Source organism: Manacus vitellinus, unplaced genomic scaffold (assembly GCF_001715985.3).
Source record: "Manacus vitellinus isolate BGI_N305 unplaced genomic scaffold, ASM171598v3 scaffold_18_pilon, whole genome shotgun sequence".
NCBI lineage: Eukaryota > Metazoa > Chordata > Aves > Passeriformes > Pipridae > Manacus > Manacus vitellinus.
The window spans coordinates 11,501,221-11,526,467 of NW_021939324.1; the positions used below are offsets into that span (position 1 = coordinate 11,501,221).

Sequence of the window (25,247 nt, forward strand, 5' to 3'; positions counted from 1 at the left end):
TGCTTTTTGAATCATTATTGTTTATTCATTGTTTGCAAAGTTGTATGCAGTACCAACACTGAATAACATGGTTTAAGCTTTATTTCAGATTTATTGAAATAAAATGTGTGCAGAATTCTGCTTTATTATTATTTAGGGAGTTTATTACTGCATTCATTGCATAAAATTAATTAATTTAAAAATTATTCCGTAGCATAGTCACTGTTTCAAAAAACTAAAGTTATTCCAGAGCGTGTAAATTCTTTCCTTCAGGTATCACTGTGATGTGCACTGTGGGTGTGTAGTGAGCAGCCCTATCTTGGGACAGCAGAAATAAGGAGGAATATAGGAGAAAGAATGAAGTACTTTCACCACAAAATGTGGATTCCGCTATGGTAACTAAATCCATAAGACTTCACAAATACGAACAGAGCAGAGTCCTTGTAGCTACTGCCCAGATTATAAATAGTGGCATGTGTTGGAAGCAGCCCAAGAGTCTGCTGGAGTGAGCATTACCAAACACCAGGAGAGGTATATCAACCAGCTGGTAACAATGTATTGGCTGTGCTGGCTGCAAGGGGTGATCCCTTCTGATAGCCTGGCTGCTGAGCCCTACAGAGCAGCTCTTCATGCTTGATGAAGTACAGGGGCATTGTGAACCTTTTGGTTCTGTTGCAGTACTATCCAAGAAGACCACTGAACACAAGTAGTGTCGCTTCTTCTCTTTGGAAGTGTAAGGCAAGTATTTGGTTTATGTAAAACTCTACAGTGCATTTGGAAAGCAATTCTGCAAAAGGTCCTCCATATTAAATAAGCGTCAGTTAATGATGAAAGTTGGAAGGGTGAGATCTCTGCAACAAGCTACACTTCCTACTGCCTACATTGAAATTATGTGACTGATTAGATGGAGATGTTGACTGTGCTAGCACAGTGGAGGATTGCAGCATCCCTCAAGGTATTCCTAAAAGCTCACAAGAACCCTCCTCTCATTCATTCTGAAAATGAAACCTAATCTCCTCAGTTTACGTCCTGATTTAAACAGGAATTTTTGTAATTTCACCCCTTTTCAGAGATTTCAAAAAGCTACTTTATGATGGAAAGTATTTAAACAAGATGGTTTTGGGGACTTTGTCCACTTGCTAGTCAAAAGCACCATAAGCCCTTGATAATGATATGGAAATCTCTCCCTCTCTCTTGAATATTCAAAGTGAAATTGGAAACAGAAGGGACTTTTGTCCTCTATTGAATTATACCTAATTAGGAGCCCTACAATGAGTGGGAAGTTGAAGAAAGAGCAGTGGAGTGGACTAGGTTCTATCCCACCATTCCAAGAAGAGCAATGATTTTGAGTTGTTCTGCCATTTTAACTTTTGTACAGAACTTCTGCTTGTATGGTCCCAGTAGATTAAACCACTCAAAAAACTCTGCATTATGTACACAAGGCGAGGGACAGAGTTGTTCAGTTAAATAATTAAAGAATAGCAAAAGAGGGAAAGCTATGGTAAGAACGACAGGTGTTGTAAGAAGAAAACTTAAGAAACAAAAAAAATTGCATCTTCACAGCTACTGCTTATTGGTTTATATGTAGTTGAGATTAACTGGACACATACAAAAGGAAGTCTTATTTGATAAACTGGATTTCATTTAAAAAAAAAGTAACGCCTCTCAAAATTATAATCCAGAGATAATTACCAGGAAATTGCTTTGAGTTAAATATTTTGAGTAAGGCCAATGAAAAACTAATTAATATTCAAAGAGATCCTTATCCTTAATTAGAGTATTCAAAATAATTTTTAGCAAAGGAGGATAGCTCCCCCGAGGAGAGAAGAAGGAACATTAACAGAGCATGAAAGATTTGTTCTTCCGTTTGGGATAAGGAATATCTACACGATCTCAGTGGAGTTACATTAGCACAAAACCAGGGAAACATGGTTGTGAATCAGCTCATAGCAAAAGAGATGAAGGAGGCCCTTGAATCACATTGTACTTCAAGTGAGGTGCCTGCTATCAAAGCCACACACACCTGCTGGAAAGCGAGAAAGGCAGCTGGATGGATGAAATCAGCAGGTGAGAGCATTACATTTCTGGGAGTCTATTATTCTGTATGAATGTTGAAGGTTTATCCCACTCCAGGATGTACTGTTTTGTTTTGCACACCCCTTTTCTCAACTCTGAGCTACAATGTACTTGAACTCCTAATTTCTGTATCAGTGTAGAAGACAAATGCAGAAGCTTTTTCTGCAAATTTGGGCAGCTCCATATATGGAGATATATTACAGATTTCTCCTTCAAGGTGTTTCGTACATGATCTTTCACTTTCATATAGTCTTTCAGCTTGACCATGCTCTTGACTGCATTCCCAATCGCCAAGAGTACCCATGGAGCCCACGGACAGGAGAAGAGTTTCCTTTCCATTTCTGTTACAGGCAGTCCTGCTCTTAGGCAGCTCCTGTGCTGTGCCTTATCAGCTCACTGGGAAGGATCACTAGCTTTGCAGACTTCATGGATGAAAATCACAAAGGAAGTTGATATAGACTCTTTCCGCTATATAGCAGACCACTATGCATGGCAAATTGATAGCTATATCCTATTTAGATCCACCATCTAAATCCATGCTCTGTATTTTATAATACAGCCTTCATTCATTACAGGGCCTATAGAAAACACCACTGCTTTCAATATGGGAACTTACCACTGGGGAATAGACTGGATATGAAATTCTTTTTAAGGAAGGGAAATTTATCATAAATATTACCTTTGGTAACTCAGCATGGTATTCCTGCAAAAGGCAACAAAGCCAGAGCTAAAAATGGTTAAGTATTGGTGGTGTTCACTGCTTATTGAAATGCTAAGAGTCAACAGAACAGAAGAGCTCTTGAAATGCATTCCATCAGGTATTAATACAAAATTAAAGCTTCAGCAATGATCTCTACCCATCAGGGACTTAGGTCCTAGTCCTGACCAAAGTTAAAAGGGGGAACAAAAAAGAAAAAACAACATTTCCAAGTTTCTTGTATTGTCTGTTACTTCACGCTGGATGTGTTTACACAGGCGACATTTGAACTCCATTTCTCATTAAAATTGCACTGCTAGGAACAGTTTTAAGCATGTTTTTGTACACTGTATCACAAAGCAAAAGACTTATATTTAACCTGAAGATAAGTCCCTGATTTCTCTGAAGAGGCTCAACTTTTAATTTAAAAAGATCTCATTTTTATCTTAGTCATTTAATTTTACATATTAAACAGATATTTGGTTATCTCTTCATGAAGGCCATAGAAAAAACAAAAAACAGTAGCTCTTTCTCATAACTTTTAGCTCTTTGAAAGAGCAAGCATGGCTAATTAATTTCTAGCTTTTTTTCACTAATCATTAAAACCTTATCAACCTAACAATTATCACATTCTCTGAAATATTAAAAAATATTTGCCTTGCTCCCTTACTGAGATTACTTACCAGTATCATTGCAAGTATTTTATTCTCATGCCTATGAGACCTTGCAGACCTAAAATCTTATCACATATTTGAAAAAGTAAAAAAAAAAGTTGCCCTTATTCCTTTATTGAAACTGCATATTGGCATAGTTGGAAGTAGTGTATTCTCAGATCTGTAATGCACCTCATAATTTTTCACAACTGATACCAAGTAAGTTTTTTAGTGCACTGAACATTAAGCATAATTCCTTGCTGTTGCTATGGTGCTGAATACATCAAATACTCCAATGAAGTTACATTTTCAAAAGCAACAAAGTTATTTAGGAACTTACATCCTATTTTCTAAAATGACTAGGTATTTGGCTGCAAAGAAAGTAAAATTGACTCTGGCATCTATGGCACTTAATCACTTTAAGAAAGCAATTAGATGATGTGGCTATCAGCAAGTCCAATACTAGGACACAACGACCCTGACACTAAAATGATCTGAATTACGGCCACTTTCATTGTGGAACTCATCTGTACGCACAAGAATTTAAAGCAGTTTAACTGCAAATTCACACTCTGAATTAGTATGGATTTAATTCTGCTGAGGCCCCTGGCTACACAAACCCCCAATTTTCTTCAAAAAAATCCTAAAATAACAACAATTTGTGTGTGCACAGAATCAAACTGCACTCTCTCAGCAATGTAACAGAACAGAGTATTTGACTTTCCCACACATCTCCCACCAGGGCTCTCATTTATTGACTGCTATTCATATTTTAACAGTTTCTCTGAACTGTGCTCTCAATTACACCTTGTTGAGTTTGAGAAACTTCCCTAGCTTTACCACAGAAATGCTGTGGTAGTAAGGACAAGGACAACTCCTGCTCATGGCCAAAAACCTCTGAGTTTCCAAAGGCTGTGTGGACTGGGGAGTTTGCACTCTTTGCAAGTCACAGCTGGCCAGGGAGATTCTAAGCACAGTTTGTACATAGTCAGGTCTAGCACCCTTCCATCTCTACAATCTTTGAGGCTTTGTGGGATCTGTAAACCTCCCATTCCCACTTGAAATACTCCTGGGCATGCAGTGTAGATCTGTGCTTTTGTGCAAGAAGAATACTGCACAAGTGGGTGGCAATGAAGCCCTCCAATCATTGCAAGTATGCCAAACTGGAAAGGGACTCTGTACAAAACACAGTAACCGTGTTTTACAGCTGCAAGGACACTGAATAGGCACAGAAGAGATCCAGTATCACTGCTGCACATGAGGAAACAGTTCAGCCCTCAGAGCCAAGGCACATTTTATTTAGCAGTATAGATGTGACCCATGAGGCTGTGGCAGGTACAAGTTGATTCTATGGAGCTCAGCACAGATTTTCAGTTCTGCAATAGCAGAGTGAAGACAGTAAAAGCTACACTCTGGGCGACCCCAGCTACATGCAGAGCAGTGACAGGGCTAAAGGGACCTCTCCCAACCCTGTATGTCTGATAGACACCACATGTCAGTGGCGGAGATCCTCAGAACGAGCCTCTATCTGCATTTCTAGGTTCCATCACAGCTGTAACTGGAGTGTGTTGTGCCGCTGCTGAAGACAGAGTAGCTGTTACAAGTAGCTCAGTGTGAAAGATTTACAAGTGCCTATTTTAGATCTTAGCTAAACCTTCTGTTACTGATACCACAGGACAGCTCAGCCTCTAAGACCCCTTAGTGCTGGTTCCTGTCTCAGCAGAACACTCATTACAGCTGCAGGGCCTCACAACTCCACTACCAGCAGCAGAAAGGCATTCTTACAGAATGACCAACAGAAATAGTTCTATGTGATTAGGTAGTCACCTAAAGATTCTGAATTATGACTAATTGGCCTCCACCCAGGTAGTACATTAGATTATTTTACCATATCAAGTAATGACTACTGGAGCAATTCACTTTTGCTTTACAGTTGCCAGTTTGCTTATTCCAGTAAATACGACATGCATTAATTGCACAGTTAGTGAGGAGATGAACTGTCAGTTTACATGCTGACAACAAAATAAGCTTATTCCATTAAGGGAACTGAAGCTATGCAGGAGCATTGAAAATTTAATTAAGTTTCATTTATCTTCTGTAATAGCCATACAATTGCTTAAGAGTCAATAGCCTACATATAAAGTCCAAAATAAACCATCTATGGAGATGTCAAAAGTACTCTGAAGAACAAGCAGTAAGTCACATAATATCACAGTAAAGCATTTATGGACTGTATAGGTTTGAAAAAAACAACTCACAAGTGAGTTGTAACACAAGTGGATACTGCAACTCCTATTTTTTTCCTATTACAGTTCTTTAAGAGAATGAAAGTATTAAATTTGCCTTGTTTAAACCAAATCTGAATTCAAGAAGTGACTAAATTGCTTGCCTTATGTTGATCCTAGAGACAAATTTACTAAAAACAAATTAAATGGGTGAAATAAAAGAATAAATTTAATACATGGGAAGTCTCTGATACTCGTATTTTTCCCATGAACTACAGGTTAACATTCAGAGGAAGAAGTCCCTATATAAGTTCCTCTCTCTCTCTTATTGTAAAAAATCGCATTTTTAAAGAAAAAACGTAACATGGCACCCTCCTTAATTAACTGGAGTTGATAGTTTTCATGTGCTCAGTCTAGACTAAGTGATCTTAGGTTTCCTTCATCTTTTCAGAATAATGCAGACCATTTGTCTCAAGAACTGAGCTGGAAGTTAAAATGTGGTAATTTATAGATCTGTTCTTCCCAATGCAACATTTAATTGATGTAACAGTTTCAAAGAAGAATATAAAGCTTGGCTCCTCTCTTCTCTCTCTGTCCCATCTTACTTAACTCGTCACAAACCTAACAGGGAAAGAATGAAGTTGCACGTGAGTTCTGCTAGTTGTGAGTTCACAGTCAGCACAGCAGATGCTGAGCTTTCATTCTTTCACAAGGCTATGCCTATGTGCCACATTTCAGCATGTTTGTTTTCTAATATTGCAAGCTCTATTTCATCTTCCCTGATAAGGCCCCTAGACTAAGAAAAGGGTAGGGCAAACACCATGATATGAAGATGTTTAAAAGCCAGCTCTCCTCAGCCTCCCACTGTGCTGAACATAAGCCCAGCACAAATGATCCCCAAAGTGCCAAAGTAGAATTAAACCAGAATGCTAAAATCTTGGAAGAGTACAGAAGGAAGGCACTACACCATTGGTGTCATCACACAAATACATTAAATTCCAAAGTATTTCCTACATAAAGTGAACAGGTAATTCACAGTCATATACAGCGATCAGTTAGATCACACTTCAGGCATGCAGGAAACCATTTTGGCCATCCTCTTAAAATTCAGGCCAAATTAATCTGAATGTATTGCCTACATGCATTTGGCTTCAGACAACAAAATCATATCTTATTTCTATACCTATTATCACTATATTGAGTAGAAAAAAAACTTTAATTCTTCTTCCTTTGGCAAACTACTAGAGTTGGATAACTTAGTACAATTCAGTCAATTCACTTTCAGGGGTTTGGTTTGTTTTGGTTTTTTTGTCTGAGCCATGTTATTTGAAGAAAATTACTTCTTAATTACCTATGGGATTGCAGTCTCCCAGAAGAATGGTTTTCACTATTCTAACTTTAATTTAGAAACCAAATGCTTTGCATTTCATATCAGGAAGACAGAACATCATTACATCACCATGCCATAGAGTAAAATCTGCAAAGGCAACTACCATACAAACAAAGCTGATCAGAGGAAGTGGACCACACATAAAGTTTTTTTGTTGTATACTTGAAGAAACAGAGTTCTAGACATTCCAGGCATTTTATTTCAGCACCTTCACCCAACTCTAGCTTCCATCATTTGCCAAATGGCTTAAGAGCTGATTAAAAAACTCTCCTATTCTAGTTCATTGCTGATTTGTGCCAACTCAATTCATTACAGACAAAACTTGATGGCTGTTTGGTGTCACTGTGAAGTACTTTGATGAATACTTACGAATTGCCAGCTGTCCACATTTCAACAAAGTGCTATTCAGCAACTTAAATTCATCTCAGCAGAGCCTCCTGTTCTATGATCAAAACACTGATCAATTCAAACCACCTCCTGTCTGTCCTATAAAATGTCACTGACATCTATAGTGCTAATAAAGGAGCTCAAAAGATGTGATTCTTTAGGTACAGAAACCTTCCCCAAAGCATAAAGATAATGGAAAACTAGAGGACATGTTGATCTCCATTTATCTGTATTCCCCATTTTATTCTTCTAATCTCAAAAAGCGAATATATTAAGGACATACTTTTGACCAACAAAATAGTTCACTTCTGTGTTTATATGTGCTTGTGCCTAACTCTACCTGTGTCTGCCAGAAGGAGATTGACACTATCAAAGTCCCACTGCAAGGCATCTGCCTACTACAGTGTGACAGAAAATAATCAACATGACACAATTACGTTCAATAACACAACTTGTTCACTTGGAGCCTGAACGCTGTTTGCACATTCAGACAGACACATCCTGAAAGGGCTTACAAAAAAGCACCTTTGGATTTCTACTTGATCAATGAGCTTTTAGTCTTGAGGCTTATGCTATCTGTGCAGGAACCTTAAGCTGGAGAATAGGGAGAGTAATTGAAACATCTCATCAGGGAGCCATGGTAGGGTGACCACAATGTCAGAGAATACAACACTGTGTTGCCTCAGTTGAAAACAGTAAGCAAAACTTTGGATCACAACATTGCCAGGAGGTACAAATAAAGGCTGGACCTGGGAAAGAAGGCTTAGTGGATGAAACCCATCCCCTCTGCGTTTAGCTGTTTAAAAGGTTAACTATCCAAACACGGCACTTCATCTGCCCAGTCTTAGGCAGGTGCCTATCTAGAATGAAATGCATCAGGCATCAGGTGTAATTTTTTGACCTCAGTATCACATGGATGTAGCAGAATTTGCTGGTTGTCCACCAGAAGACCTAGGCTACAGCATCCTACAAAGGAATTATTACCTTAACTTGGTTTACTTGTAAACCCTCTCTCTAAATAAGGGATAAATCTTCAGCAATCTTAATTCATCTGACAAAACCAAGACACTTACAGAGTATTGTATTAGTAAAACAGCATGGATCTTTTGGATTAGACTTGAAACTGAGCGTTTTTCTTCACTTCATGTGAAAATCAAGAGCTCCTGGTCCTTGGTCCTACATCTCTTGCAGGGATGCCAAATGATCCCTCAAAGATATGTCTTACGTACATATATACATACATATATATATGCATTTTATGAATTCCAGGTAAATTCTAGAAAAAATAACTTTGATGAAAGCTATTTTTGTAAAAAAATTAATTTAAATATGAAATAATCCTTTTAAAATATACACTAAGTTAGTGCTCATGTTATGCATTTTTAATATAAAGAATTTGCTAAACTGCTTTTCTATGCTTTGTCAAACTTTATTTTTTAGATATGTGTTCTTTCAAGAAGTGGGCAGAGGTAATTTATTTGGCGGAATCCTATCAATAAATATCACAGAACAGCAAATGGCTTCATCAAGTTCATCATGGTTTCTTTGCACCTTGTAGACAACTGTATGCTGGCTCTGAACTGGTGAAATCAATGGGCACAGAACAGTTAGTTCCTAAGCCATGTTCACCTGGGAGTGAAAAATATTCCAGGGGACAGAAGCATTCATGCAGCCCTATCTAACCTTCCATTTGGTGTAACCACTGGGGGAGCCTGTACCAGCTGCTCAAGGTACAGTTGCCCATTCTGAAACTTTACTCTGGGATCAGAGATGTAATAAAGGAACAGGAGCCACAGCCACCTCCTGAACTCATGTGCCACACAAACCCAAGCAGAATTTGGTACAGCAGAACTTCTATCTCATATCTTTGATGAAAAAGAACTAGTAATTTAAATAACTGTTGCCAGCTATTATTGACTCTGGCTTTCCATGCTAATCCTCTAGTATAAAGGTACCTAATTGGCTAAAATTAGCTAATTTGAAGTCCATGTGGGCTTCATTAACATCATTTAAGAACTTTAAAAATAGCAAAGCCGATGGATGTAGGGATCCATGTAGTATGTTAACGGAATCCACAATTAACCATTCAGCAAGACTCAAGAAATGCTTTATGATTTAAGATGTTTGGCATCTTGTATCTCAGGTCAGATATAATATAAATTCCCTGACTGCATTTCTAGTAGTATTCTTATAAACGACAGTAGGAATAAAATGAATTACTGGCTCTTAAGCTTAAATATTTCCAGAAGATGATGCTAGCCATCTCCTTTGTTTCCAGAGTGTACCTCTCCTGCAAGGAGAGGGGGCAGATAGGAAGGTAGTAATACAGTGAGTTCTAAAAGGAATATAAAAATCCATAAACTAAATTGATCACTTCATCTTCAATATGAGATGTTAAAGGAGGAAGTTACATCTATTTATATTCTGCCTGGAAGTTTGAGAGAAATGAGTTCTATACTGTTTCAAGAATAGTAATTAATTAGTCTTTAACATTGTCATCATAGTTGTCTGTTTATCATCAGGCCTACCAGATGGCAGTGAAACCGTAACCATAGAGTATAGATCAGATTTCAGAAGCAGATTATCTATCTATCTATCTATCTATCTATCTATCTATACTTCTCTATCTATGCAGTTTCTCATAGGAGAAGTCCACATATGATCCACCACCACACCTGAAATAACACAGAAAGCAGAGTAACTTGCTGGTAAAAGAGGTCTTAACTTATATCAATCATATGCATCCAACGGAGCTTCACCTTTGTTAAAATGTACTCAGTTACAGTCTTTTTTCTTCACCCCCTCCCACTTCCAAAAAATACTTCCTTCAAGTATTCCACTGGGTTTGGCCACGCTGCCTAAAAAATGTGATAAAGACCCTACATTTTAAAAGAGCCACTAACTGCAAGATTCAGGCTAGTTTGTTTGGTTTAGAATAGAATCATAGAGTGGCTTGGGTTGGAAGGGACCTTAATGATCACCTAGTTTCAACCTCCCTTGCCACAGGCACGGACATCTTTCACTAGACCAGGTTGCTCAGAGCCCCATACAACTTGGCCTTGAACACTCCCATGGATGGGGCATCCACAATGACTCTGGGCAACCTATTCCAGTGCCTCATCACCTTCATTGTGAAACATTTCAGTGAAGATATGTAAGTACTCAAGCAACTGAACAACTAGACATGTTCCTTCATTAAAAACATACACTTCACAAATACTCAAGAAAGTATGGCTTGGGGGGCAGGTTTATGTGGATTTTAAAAGAGTAAGGCTGTATTTTGAGACTATACTGTTGTTATGAATTGTTATATTTTAATATAAAAAAACTGACAAAAAGCCAAGGTTTTTTGGTGTCTGAGGGTTTTTAAAGCTGTTTTTAACTTGTGGACTTTAAACTCAAAACTCTTCAGCAACACTTCAATTTCCTTTACGATGGCATATGAGAGAAGCATTCTTCCACGACTACCTTGACTGTAAGTTGCACAAGTTCATCCATGTTCTATACACTGATTTTAATAAATAATTCCAAAGTTGACATGAAGTGAACCCTGAGATGAGTAAAATACACAAAAATTGAAATGTGATAGTGATGCAGATTGTTCTGCACAAATCTTTAATTCTTTTTAATTTCCTTTTTCTAAAACTCTGTAACCTGTTCAATAATTTCTATGTGGATGGGAATATGTACCCTGAAATGCACCACTAGACTATTCTTGTGTTTCATAGAAACACATTAAAATGACAAAGTCAATTTAGGGACAGAAAACAGTAAATGAACAAGTCTGAAAAAGTTCTTTTAGCATTTTTCTACCCCTATAGATGGTGGCATAAGCGCTGTATTTTGTGTTGGCAAAGATAAGAGGACTAAGTCTTGCACTTGAAATGAAGCAGCTACACACCAGCTACTAAGGAGTCCTTTATTTTCTAACATACACTTCTGAGTGGCTGTTGGGGCTTAAGTTGAAGAGGTCTCTTTAGAGAGGTAAAACATGTCTGTGTGCAGACAGGTGCAAACTTTGTGATACTCTTACCTGCAGAACAGTCTGACATAGGAAAATCTCATTACAAATGGCCAAAATTCCAGGCTTTGAAGAAAGCCCCCACTTTCTCATCAAGATTTAATCCCAGGCTGAAGGTATGGGCATGAATGGTTCACAGTGCCTAGGTTAAGAAATACTGTCATGCATCACCTTTCCTATCCCCATTGAGGAGGAGACAGTGACATTTATGTGATCAGATTTGGTAAAAAGTATGTTTGTCTTGCAAAACATCCCCTCCACCTTTGTTTCTGAAAAATGTTCTCTTTTCTCAAGGGCCATGACTATCTGAAAAGCCACTGAGACTCAGGAGATCAATAGCTATGCATCTTGGTTTTTTTTCCCCCTGGCAACTCGAGGTGTTACAGGCTTTCTGGTTTTGTTTTTTTACTGGGAGGCTGAAAAATGGTACATGTGCAGTGAGGATTCCAATCTGAAGAAAGCATGACATTTGTAGTTTCAAAGGACTGGGTCTTTCCACAGATAATTTTAAAATGAAAAACAATTTTACAAAACTGACTTCTCTCAAATTTTTTCAATGTGTTTTTTTCTGTAGAATAGTGTATTGAGACCTGCAACATTTCTTTGTTGTGGCTGTTCACTTTGAAACTAATGTCACCTTTCAGTTTTGAAAAAAAATGTTTTAAAAGACACCCCAAAGAGATCTCTGGTGTATTACAGACAGAACCTTGGATTCCTTTATGGTGCCTGGGGAAAGTTCAGTTTGCAGCTTATAGAATCATAAAGTCATAGAATGTTAAGGGTTGTAAGGGACCTTAAAGACCATCTAGTCCCAGCTCCCCTGCCATGGGCAGGGATACCTCCCCACAGACCAGGTTGCTCAAGGCCTTGTCCAACCTGGCCTTTAACACTGCCAGGGTTGGGGCATCCAAAACCTCCCCGGGAAACCTGTTCCAGTATCTCACCATCCTCACAATAAAGAATTTTTTGCTACTATCTAACCTAAATTTCCCCTTTTTCAATCTGTATCCATTACTCCTTGTCCTTTCACTATAGAGTCTCTCTCCAGTTTCCCTGTAAGCCCCATTCAGATACTGGAAGGTTGCCATGAGGTCTCCATGCAACCTCCTCTTCTCCAGGCTGAACTGCCCCAACCTTCTTAGCCTGCCTTCATAGGGAAGCTGCTATAGTTCTCTTAATCCTAATCCTTATACCCTATCCCTACTTATTGGTTGAAAGGTTTCCTATGATGACACTAAACAATATCAAAACCACTGATGGAAGTAGGAGTAAAGAAGACATCAGGTATCAACTGTCTACATAAGATCTTCTAGAAACATTGCTTTAATAATTCTTCTTGAAAAGATGATTGCATGTTTGATCTTGCAACTCAAAAATCGACAGATTCTAAATAATATATGTACAAATCACACCATAAAACAAACTTCACAGACACTGCTCACAAATTTAAAAAAGTAGTCACACTGGTATCAAAATGCACAATACAAAAAGCTCACTAGTCAACTAAATGACTCAGAAAATCTAAAATAAAGAGAATAGCTCCCCCCCCCACACTGCCTAAAAATGACCAAAAAAGTCACTGCATGCTAAGAGTAGACTCCTAAAATGAGTAACACAGTTCAAAAAATGTATTCTTGAGAATATCAACATAAGTAATGTTTGTGAAATAATGGGCACCACGAAAAACTCCAACCCAAACCACTCACCCTACAGAATTGATTTAGTGTTAAGTATCGCACATCCCAACTCACAAAGGCAATGTTTACAGTTGCCAAAGTATTAACAATCTTTTAATGTCATCCATACTTTGGATAGGTTGAATCTAATTGACTTACTTCAAAAAAATGAAAATTCATTTCTTAATCAAGATAGTTCTTCCTTCCTTCCTTTTTTCTTTCTTTTTTTTTCTTTTTTTCTCTCTTTCTTTCTTTCTCTCCATTTTTTCTTTCTCTGTCTTTCTCTTTTTTTTTAAACAGGGTTTCTTTTTCCTTATGTAAGTGATTAAAGAGGGAAAATTACATCGTAAAAGTAATACTTCTTTGGCTTGGGTTGTTTGCGTTATTTTTAATATAACTAGCATAAGAATCATATTCCTCTTCTAACAGTGTATTTGACAGGTATGTTTCAAGAGCGCTTACTTGTCCCTGAGGATAGTATTTATATCATCTAATTTCAAACACCCAGTTCACATCATCTGCATCACTCCCTTGGAGCTCTCACTAAATAAACATCAGGAAGCGGGCAATTCACATGAGAATTGCCTAGAAAACGCCTAGGTGCTCAAGGGAGACGGTGAAATTACTCTCTTAAGCATCAGATTATTTTTAGTTTTTTGCTCTGAGCCATTCCCTCAGCTATCAAAATTAGCTCTGTTAGTTCCAGAGATTCTTAATTTTGAAGAGTTAAGCAACGCATATAACATGGTCATTCTTCCTCTCCACCTCTCCTTTCAGACTAGAGATATCTTATGAAAATGGTTTACTAGGTATTCCAAAGATACCTTAGAGAATTTGTCAGAAATTGTCGAAGTCAGGAAAGTCAGACATAAAAAAGTAATTATACAAACACAATGTAAAATTTTCCTTCCAAATTAATAATTTCCTAGCAAGAACTTTTATTTTGAAGGAGACCCTACTTTAGCTAGATCCCAGTAGCTTAGGCAGAAGTGCAGGAGTTTGGGAAGCAGAAAGAACTGGGTCAGGGAAGGAGGGGAGAGCACCAGGCTCCTGCTAGTAGAGCACAAGAGGCCACAGAACAGTACAGCTATGGCCTTCACAACATCAAATGTTGGTTGAGGGGAAGTCAAGATCTAGGTCTAAGTTTCTATATTAACCAGTTCTTTGCTTACACTGACAGCAGGAACATATCACCTTTGAGTTTCTTCTCTGAGAGTGACTCAAGAAATAGTAATCTTTTTCAACAGAGCAATTGAATTCACCGTAATTCGGCTGGTGTGCCCTAAAATATCACAGTTCATAATAGTAATGTGCAATGTGAAGACAGTTATTGCTTTTTATGTTATACAGAAACCTTTCAAAAAATCCCTGACTTTATCAGTTTCCATTACAGAAGGTTTTCAAAACTTAAGTGGATAAAGCTTAGAGCAGCTTGATCTGGTCTCATAGCTGTTCTTTGAGCAGGAGCTTGGATTACAGAGCTTGTGAGCTATCTCACAACAATGAATTATCCTCTGATCAGGTTCAATAGCATTCAAAACAAAGAATTTTAAATAAAGAAATGCACACCTCAGGACTACTTGGTAAGGAAGCTATGCATAATCCTACACAGAACATCCAAATACTAGGATTTGAATATAAATTCAAATTACAAAACACCACAATAATTATTAACTCAAAACATTTCCTTAAAGCCAAGTTAACAGTTCCATATGATTCACAAAGTACCTGTACTGTAACACAACTACATTGTTTAAGCTTGTAGAAGTGAGCAGTTTTAAAACACACAGTGAAAAATCTACTAAAGAGATTTCTACGTACAACTTTTAATGAAAATGCAGCGAAAGAACATGATCTAGCAGCAAGATTTTTGGTTTTTCTTTGTTGTACAGCATTGGATTTACATGCAGCATTATTAAATAGTAAACTATCTAGACAATAACATATCTAAAATATAAGCATCATGTGAATTAAGTCCATTTTCACTAAGGCAATGAGTCAAAATTCCCTCTTAAGAATTCGTTTGAATATAAAAATAGGAATTTCAACTAACAAGCAACAAACACACACACACATATTGTCTGATCAAAACATTATGCAATAGAAATTCCAAGTTTACGTATTACAAGAAACAAAGGTAACAGGTACAAGTCATGGTTGACAGAAAATCGAAGATTTTCAAGGTTTGTCCCAGAAGAATCCTCTTATATTTTTTTCTGAAAATGTGTTTTATCAGCTTCTTAAGGTGCTAAAACTGGAATAAAGCTTGTTATGAACAAATGTATTCTCTTCAAGAGTGAAAGAGCAAGTTCACCAGTTATCAAAAAGCAGCAGCTGTAGAGTTCACCATATACACTATTCAGCCTTAGAATATAATTCAAATATTAAAACTGAATAGTTTTATGAAAAGTTTTAATCCTTACGGTGCATAGTATAAAATTCTTGGTCATCTGAAAACTTCTATTTAAAAGCCAGTTGCATCAGAAGTAGTTAAAATTTTAGCAACTTTTTTCTCTCAAAACCCCGTTTTATGATCAACAATTTTAGTTGGAGAAAAACTAAAAAATCACAACTTGAAGAATGTGGAAAATATTTTTTAAACAAGAAAGACGTCTGAGGAAACTAAAATTTACTTAAAAACAAAAATATGTACTTAAAACAAAAATTCATAATTTTTTTAGTCTTAATTATTTAAATATCAGATTTGATAATCTAGTCTCTGCTAGAAAAAAAGTCTTCCTTGACCAGCTATTGTTCAGATAAGGATCGACCAGTATTTCAGACAAGATTTTTAAAAATTCTAGTGGCAAGCTCAGGCTACATTTTACTTCCAGTTGTTCTGGCAACATTTAACCACGAGAGCAGTGCTCAGGCTATATGGCATATTATAGGACATCGGAGTTTACAATAATATTACTTCGTAGTTCAGTATTAACCATCATGCATAGTTTAAAAAAGGCAAGATATTTAATTATAAGAGTTTATCTTCTTACTGTTTAATACCTTTATCTCAAGCAGTTGATTTGAGTTACACTGCTTGTGAAGAGCATTAGGACTTTCAAGATGAGAATAAATTGAAGCAACTAGACTTCAGCCCTACCACGCTCATGGGATATGAATGGGACTTTAGACATATTCTGGAGAATGTTAACTTCAATACATAGAATTATTTATTAAAATAAGAAGATATTTGAGTTTTAATAAAACTCTGGTGACTTAAGTAATGCTGGTTTTGGCTTTTGAGTATAAGTGGTCAGAAAATATCTATAAATACAAATGTAGTCTACACCTATGCTGCTGAAATAAGAAGTTTTAACTACTTACACTAAGGCATAATGAATGCAGAGAAGAACATTTGCAGAAGAAGACATCTCTGGCCAGTGAAGACGTGTTATAACAAAAGCCAATTGAACATTTTTCAGGTGTGCAGATTAAAAATGACAAGCAGTGGGATGTAAACTAAAGCATGACTTCCACAACTTTGATTTCTGACTTTTTCCTCTCCTGTCAGACTCTTCCAGTTCACACAAAGACATGAAATGCCTTATCTAAACCACTGCTTTGACAGTAGCCTCCTCCAAATCTTTTCCCCTACGTATCATCTGCCACAGAGACACCTGCACTCTGCTGTGCTTGCTGACCCTCTTGGCAGCAACACAGTTTACACCTCACCAGCCACTCTTGCCACACAGTGCTGCAGCACCTCATCCTGTACAGAAAGCTCCAACACTTGCACCATGACTGCTTGGGCTCCTTCCATGCAGCCCCACATATGCCTTCCCTGTGCTCCAACCTACACTGAGGACCGCTTCTTTTCACTCTTAACAGGATAAGCATGTCCTGTCAATGCCAGAGTAGAATAGAGCTTTCCTGTTTATCTAATAAACGAACTTGCTATGGTAGTGTTATTTCAATTCAGCCTTAGTGACTCTGATGAAACCTACAGCTGAACTCATTCAGGGAAATCCACTATGCTTTTTCTTCTGAAAAGCATCTAGAGGCTGATTAGCAGCTCCTGGACTAAAGGCAAATAAGTAAAAATTATTTCCACAAAGAAGATGACACTGAAATGCCCTTCCAGCATTACTCTCCTCATCCTGAAACCCTGATTAAACTTCACCTTTGCTGAAACTTAAGATCAGGAGAAAAAGGTTCAGGAGCAGTGGAAGTTACCAGGGTGCACAAGAAAAGGGCTTAGTTCAGCAACTCCTCTCCATCACACATGGAGTGCCACATACACACCATGTCATCAGAAGGGCCTGGAACAAGGATAAGCACAATACTTTTCTGTACCCTTAACTTGTGAGAAGTCCAGGGATTCTCTAATGATCAGGGTGTAAGGTTTTCAATTTTATTTTCCTTTTAAGTCAGGGCAAGCAGACTGCCTGCATGAGAACATCATTTCAGACAGCACAGGTGGCTAGGTGTATCTACCCAGTTGCTAATTTATTATTATGAAAAGTCTCTACAAAAACATGCCCATTTAACCAGGGTAAACACATTCCTGAAGGCTTCACTTTCCATCTCTTTTGTGCATGTGTTTCATGCATCTTTATTTATAATAAATAAATAAACTTTACTTATTTATAATAAAACCCTTAGCTATTCCAAAAATTACTTTATTTCAAAGGGTGTAAAAACTTGGGTTTTCTTCAGTAAGAGATCACTAACAAACTTGAAGCTACCATTAGCAAGACAAAACATTGGTCTTTTAAGAATCAACATGAGAAGTGAATTTCAAAACGCAGAGTTATTGTTGGAAAACAAATTATAGCTAGTGGTATTTAACAGAATAAAAATCTAAAACTAGGCTCTCACTGCATACATAAAGTAGATAGAAAAAGGCAATGCATCTAGAAGTTTTGAAATATCTGTTCTACACCATCAGTAATGACAACCGCGTAGTTTCAGAGCAGTTTCAGTCATGCGCAGTGGAAAGCAAACTTAGTTACTATATTGACATACCAGAAAACATATTTACATATGCTGAACAGAGGGGAGATCTTCAAGCTATTATTTTTTGAAAAAACAAACCATGCTATTCATGTGTGGACTTTATCACAGCTTATTTTCACAAAAATATTGATAGAGGATTTCAACACTCAGTTTAAATGAACTCATTACAGAACACTGACAGATGTGCAACATTTGTATGCTCCTTCAACATGCACATAGCACTTTTACAGTGCACCCTTTCTTCTAAAACATATAATAGATGCACTGGTGACAGTATAAAAATAAACGCAATCACTCTGTTAAAAAAAATACTGTTGAGATTGGTTTTGTTGTTTTTTTTTTTCTCATTTGAAAATGTCTATTATTTTTCCAGCTGTTTTATAGTATTATTCTCTTACAAAAACTGAGACATCCTGCACAATTTCAGTTTCACCTCTGCTCATTCTGAATTGTTTGACATATCTGATGTGCTAGTATTCCTTAACCTTTGATCAAGAGCCCAAACTCTACTTAAATGGAATTACACAAGGCTTAAAAAAAATTAAATCTAGTATTTCTAGCTGTGTTCTAAGTTTATTAAATGTTTCACTTACTCTCAATGGTCCCAATACATTATGTGTTTTATTGAGAGGGACTCATTTATAATTACTTCTAATAGGCAAGGTATATCCATTGTAACTTTGTATCATTAAATAAAACCTCCTACCTTTCTTAAAGAATAACAAAGCACAGCATTCCTAGTGCAACAAATTATAATTCAGTCTGAAGCAGACCTACATTTCTCTTGTACTTTGAAAGAAGTTGAAAAATTTTACAATTGTCAGAGAACTGTTCAATTAAAGGTTGCTTTAAACTCCATAATCCAAGAGTGCTGCAAGAGTCCCTTTTCTTCCAAAAACTTGTCAACAAAAGGTTGACATCCAGTCCCATCAGTCATTTAAAGAATGTGTGCAAAAATAATTTAATTGGAATATTCTATGAAGCAGGTAATTTTACTAAGATCTCCAACACTGAAATAATGATTCCTGTTAAAGGGACCCCTACACTAACCAGTGTTCAATAGCTGATTACAAAGTAATGTTCCCCCAAATCTTATTCCAAGAATTTTTCTCATACTTTTTTTTTAAAATTAAAACACAGATTATATTGCAAATCCAAAAGTTGGTCTACTTTTTGGGAGAGGAGTGGGTTTGCCTTTTTCCACACACAATATGGGAGAAGGTCCCTTTAACAAGGAAGGAGATAGGGATCACTTAATCAGGATGTGGGAATTGAATCTGTACCTATGGGTAAATGGCAATGCGTTCTGTGTTGGTTCAGCCCTTGGTTCTGAGTTCTGCGTCACTTCTGGCATCGCTCTCTCGTCATCTGTCCCATTAATACTTTCCGGCGTTAAAGGAGACTGAATATCCCCTCCAGCTGATTCCTTAAGTAAAACAAACAACACATCAAAATTACAAATTGACTTGCTCAGGAAGGCTATGTGCATAAAAGCACTAATATTAATTCTTAAATGATACACAAATTTTAGGTAGTATTAATATGAGTTTCAGATGTCCAGCATCTTTCATGGTCACATTTCATCATATGCATTTAATACAGATGTATATTACCATAAGATTCACATTATCTTGTACAAAACACAACTGGCTTATGAATTCTTTTCACTTATTACAGACCTCTCTCTTACCTGGTATTACATTCAGCCCTCATCCTCATACACAGTGGGTGACTACTGACACCCAGGATTCTTGTCTCATACTGTATATCCTAACACAGTGAAACAAACAATTCTGATATTTGTTTCAAAATCTAGCTTTTGTACTGTTTATCAACCAATGTGAACAGTGGAAGGACACTTGTGGTGTGTTCACAGTATCACCTATGAGCCATCTGAAAAGAATGCTTGTTCAGCAAAGTACAGGCAAAATTTTCATAGGCATCCTAGTCTGGTCTAGCTCTTGATGGTCATGGTATTATCTGGGAAGGAGGATGCTCCACCTATGCCCAGATAGCTTCTGATACAGCTATGTAACTGGACACCAAAAAATCTTAATGGCTGCCTCACAGCAGAAAGCTGTGCATTTGGTGCATTTGTGTAAAATGGTGCATTTTACATTACCCTTCATCAGGCCAGTATGTACATTTGTATGTACAATTAAGTGTGAAAGGAGAACAGAGTTGGTAAAATAAAGAGGCAAATAAATTATTCTATACATGGTTATGTCTATTATTATTCCCTGACAGGACATATATTTGATAAACTGTTTCCACTGACAATAAATGAAAGCCTTCATGAAGTTAAAAGTTTTTCTTCTCTTTCCTCTTCTTTCCAAACTACATTAGGTATTCTAAAAAATTACACACCACACCCTACAAAATCTGGATGGCTTATATATTTAAGACAAAATTCCTACAACACTATTATTAGATATAAAAATCAGAGCCCACTTATTAAAATGTTGAATTGTGAATGCACAAAAATTATTTCAGTAGAAGGAAAGAAATGTGCAAGTTTGTCAGAGATCTGCACCATCTAAAGGACCTCTGGCCCTGTTAATGGGTATGCAGGACTCTGGTAATCCCAAGCAGTATAAAAATGACAGTGCCTACAGTTTCTTCACTAAACGTAACAGTGAGGTACTCATCAAAAGATGTCTTAGATTTCAACATCTTAAAAAAACTCCATGTGTGCTCACAAAAGAGTCTTTAAAGTAAAATAAGTACACAGCACAAATCAAACCATCTTTTAATAGTAACTAAATAAGGAACAGATAAAAGGAGTTGGTGGTTCTAAAATCACAAACAAACGAAACCAAGTCCAGCATGTTTTGTTATGGAGTATGATACTGTCTTTCATTAAGTATTCCATACACTTCTCTGGCACAACTGTTCTTCATAGTGCTTCTCTGTTTAGTACTGATTATCAATGGCATAAGTCTGCCAGTTACCGATTCAGACACTATAATACATGTGAAACATTTGTTCCAGTATAGAAATTCATATAACATCCCAGAAAGTTCCTTAATTTTAAGTAGATTTTCTACTTCTACTAAGAAAAAGACAACAGGTGATAAACCAGGACCATTTTGCTAAACCAACCTTGCACTTAAAATGATGTGATTCTAAAATATTTCAGGCAATAGCTATTCCTTATTCTGCATAGAAGGGGCTCAGAGTCACAGACAAGACTATTTTGAGTAAATTACTCACCACACAACTTCAGAAACTAACAAAGGTCTTAATTAGAAATGACTGAGGTCAAAAATCTACCAGAGTATGGTGTTGCTTAAAGGAAAATCAACCGAGGTTCAGATGCCAGTTGGTTGGGCTGAAACCCCTCAAGTCTCAAGGGGTGCAGTTGCAAAATGCATAAACTGCTCTCTTTGGTTCTGCAGTCAAACCTAATTAAGGTTAGTCTAAAAAAGAAAAAAAAAGGGGGGGGAGGTAAATAAAATTTTCAGGCTACTGCTTTATGCAGCACAGTGAAATCCAGATCAAAGTGTTGCTCTTAGTGCATGGCCAAGCTTGTTACTGAGAATACAGCATGGGTGGCTTATCACTGCAAGATCCATGAGTTTATGACAAGAGCAAAATAATTCTCTATATTAAAAGATATATCTGGGAAATAGGAGCTGACAGAGCAGGGGAGCCAGTATTTTAGTTTTATATAAACAATTTTTTATTATCTAAACAAATTTTTATTATCTAAGGCTGAGTTAAACGGACACCAGACAATGCACCTATGTGGTGGTGGTCTTAGAAGTCCCAAAATAGGTGGTCTTAGAAGTCCCAAAATAGGTGGTCTTAGAAGTCCCAAAATAGACAACTTCTTTCTAGACCCAAGCCTCCAGATATACCAGGTATGGATAAAGTGTGTACTATTATATGAATGTATCTTAATGAATGGGGTTGAATCCATCTTAATGGATGTGTTAAAAATACAGGTTCTCTGGCACTGAAACACTGCTTTCCTCTTCATTTCAAGAAAGCACCGTGCACTCAATGGGACTTACAAATAACAAAGCAGCACTTCTCTCATAATTCATTGGTTCGGGCCACTGTCTTTCTGTGGACAAGCTTAAGTTCTTTTTATATTCAAGGTAAATGGTGATTTTATCTATTCTCTGATATATATCTGGGAAATTAAAGCAGAGCCTGCTGGTAAACAGGACAAGAATATGCAGTATTCAAGTGGGCATGCAGAGTTTAAAATTAGCAGCAGCACTGCTTATGGGAAAATGAGCTCCTGCTACTGAAGTAACTGCCAAGTAGGCTGCGTATTGTTTTCTACCTGTTTCACACACAAAAAAATCCAAAGAATATAGTCCATCAGATGAAACCAAACCCATGCAACTACTACTTCCTGCCATAGAGGCACTTTATAGGACCAACACTTTGCTAAAGCTTGTAACACCTGAGAGAAACAGCCTAACTTCAGTGGACTTCAGGCAAGATTGTTCTTAAGTTTTAACATGGCTAAAGTCTGGTCAGTACTTGAACTACAAATACATATTCAATTTCTGAGATATTTATGCTTTTATCTTTTGTTTTCTATTTCTCTGCAGAGTCACAAGTTTTTGCAGGACATTCAGAATTGAAACTCAACGTGTACCAGTGGTATTTGCAGGCTTGTCTAAAACAACAGTGAACAGCAAGTACCTTGTGCAGTGTTTTGTTACATTAGTTGTGGATTCAATCTGTAAGGGCATAACAAGGCAGAAAAAGGCACATGCACTTAGTTTCTCTTTTAGAATTGTGTAGTAGAGAGGGTGGGTAATGTATCATATCTGGGACTCAAATTAATTGGTAAATAATAAGGACAGTCTTAAGCTCTGCTAGGGGAGGTTTAGGTTGGATATTAGGAAGAAATTTTTTACAGAGAAGGTAATCAGACATTGGAATGGGCTGCCCAGGAAGGTGTGGATTCACCATCCCTGGAGGTTTTTAAGATGAGACTGGATGTAGCACTTAGCAGCATGGTCTAGTAGCCACAGCAGTGTTGGATCAAGGGCTGGACTGGATGATCTCGGAGGTCTTTTCCAACCTGGTTGATTCTATGATTCTACGACATTTTTAAAGCCATACAAAGATAAACAAATAAAACCTTATTTCAGTTTTGACATGTGTATTTTCTAGTTTTTATATGTATCTTCCTACTTATTACTAATTTAGTGCAGAAGGATATCTGCAAGTCCAAGACAGCAGAGGGATTGACACTTGTAGATAACTGGGTTACCATTACACAGAATCTCACATGCTACCTTCTAATGTCCTCCCTGTCAATCCTATCAAAGCCTCATTAAAAAGCTAGGTTCCTATAAAGTCTTGATTGATCACTGAAAATATGTCCTTCCTCTTTTACTCTCCCTCTCTGCAATTGATCACTATGCAAAAAGCAAAAAAGAACTACATAACGATTGAGAAAGGCAACACTTGAATTACTTGCCTTGCAGCCACTTCTTGGTAGATGATGAAAATGACACAGGTGCTCCTTCAAATGTCTCTAGGGTCCCACCTTCCCTGCCCAGTACCAAGTACCCTCTTCCTCTCAGTCATAAAACTTTTTGAATGAGTCCCAGTGCCATAGAAGAGATGCAGCTTGCTATGATGCCATCACTTCTCATCTGTTCCAAACTCTGAAGTTCTTGATTCAATTCCCTTCTCTCTGAGAAACTAGAATGTGAAGACTACTATGCTCATGTGTCAGCACTTGCACTAACTGTATTATTCAGAATAACACACCAGCTTATCAACACAGCGAAAACCAAGAGACGAAAAGCAAGCCCTGAATAGGAAATTACTCCTAAGTGTGCCATAATGCAGCCCTCAACAGGCATTATAAAATCACTCAAGGTAACATTTCTGTAACTGCCTACAGTATAAAATGTTAGGTTTCAGCTGTAAAAGGAACTCTGTAAAGGAAAATGAACAATATTAATAGCTCATAGAGTTTAAGAGAAAGCTTTAACACTGAGGAGCTGCTAGACGAAAGCATCTTGTCTCTGAGTGAGTAGTTCAAATTTATATCCAAACAGGTAATAAGTCACTCAGTTTGACAGTGTCGGATTTAACTTCTGAGTCCAGAATATTAATCAGCATGTAAAAAGAGAAGCACAGTAATTTTTTTACTTATAACATCAAGAAACTAGAGGCCTGGCTAAAGCACTTACTGTTTCTAAAGCCAAGTGTATGTTATCAACAAGTGTATTATATTGAAATACACACTTCCATTGTCTCTGTGGAATTTATAATAAATTTAGAGACAGTCAAGAAAACTAATAAAAAAAGACTGCCTGATTTTTCTCCTGTTAAAGTAGAGCAAGCAGGCTTCCGTTAATAGCAAAAGCCAATCTAGTACTTGGGCAAAATGCCTACTGGGAAAACATTATGAATTGTGTGTGTTCTGGTTTCCACTGATTCCTCTTGGAAAGCCATTACATATAGCTTTCTGGTAGCAATAAAACTATTTGTACAACATATTGCAAACTGCCTGCCATCCTTGTTCCTTCAAAGATCACAAGCCTATTACAGTGCAAAGCACTTAAGAGATGCGTTGGTTCAACAAACAAAGATTCCCCAGAAAAAAAAGACTCAGCTACCTTAAACATACTCAACTCAGGAATCCTGCTGCAGCTTTAAAGCTGCTGCATTCTCCAAGAGAAAGAATTACTTACTACCGCTCAAAGCAAAGTAAATAGCTAACACTGAGTCAAAAATACTGGGTGGGAGGGCAGAATACATGGTGCATAGAAAAGTCTCATGCAATTTTTTTTTTCAAAGTGAACTCAAGTATTCACAATTAATTCTCAGCATGACTAATGTAAATGTGAATATAGTAAGTTATCCTCCTATTAGGTCTATATTAACCCCATTCATGTTTTGACATACATTTTATAAACTCTTTTTGTACACCATGGCTAACTAATAAAACTCCAGAACAAGCATGTGAATCTCTCATCTCCCTTTAACACATTTCACAAGAGAAAACTACACAGTAGGAAATAAGTAAAAATAGTTTACTGTTTTAACTTTCATTTTTGTTGCAATGATTGTTCTATAAAAGTTATTTACAGTGCAACACCTGAACTTTCATGGATAAAATAAGAAAATGTACAAAAAGTGTTTACTATAGATTCACTTACAGAACCATGTCTACTCGTTTTCTTTGGAAAGCTCAAGGAAAG

The 25,247-nt window shown here is 37.1% G+C and overlaps 1 protein-coding gene across 1 annotated transcript in view; it reads right to left on the bottom strand.

The window, feature by feature from the left end:
* The window catches only part of HOMER1 (homer scaffold protein 1), a 101,895-nt gene that overhangs the window by 32,604 nt on the left and 44,044 nt on the right, over positions 1–25,247 (bottom strand). Inside the window, exon 5 of the mRNA XM_029958973.1 lies at positions 19,344–19,486. Coding sequence (XP_029814833.1) covers positions 19,344–19,486 — 143 coding nt within the window. The remainder of the gene's footprint in view (positions 1–19,343; positions 19,487–25,247) is intronic.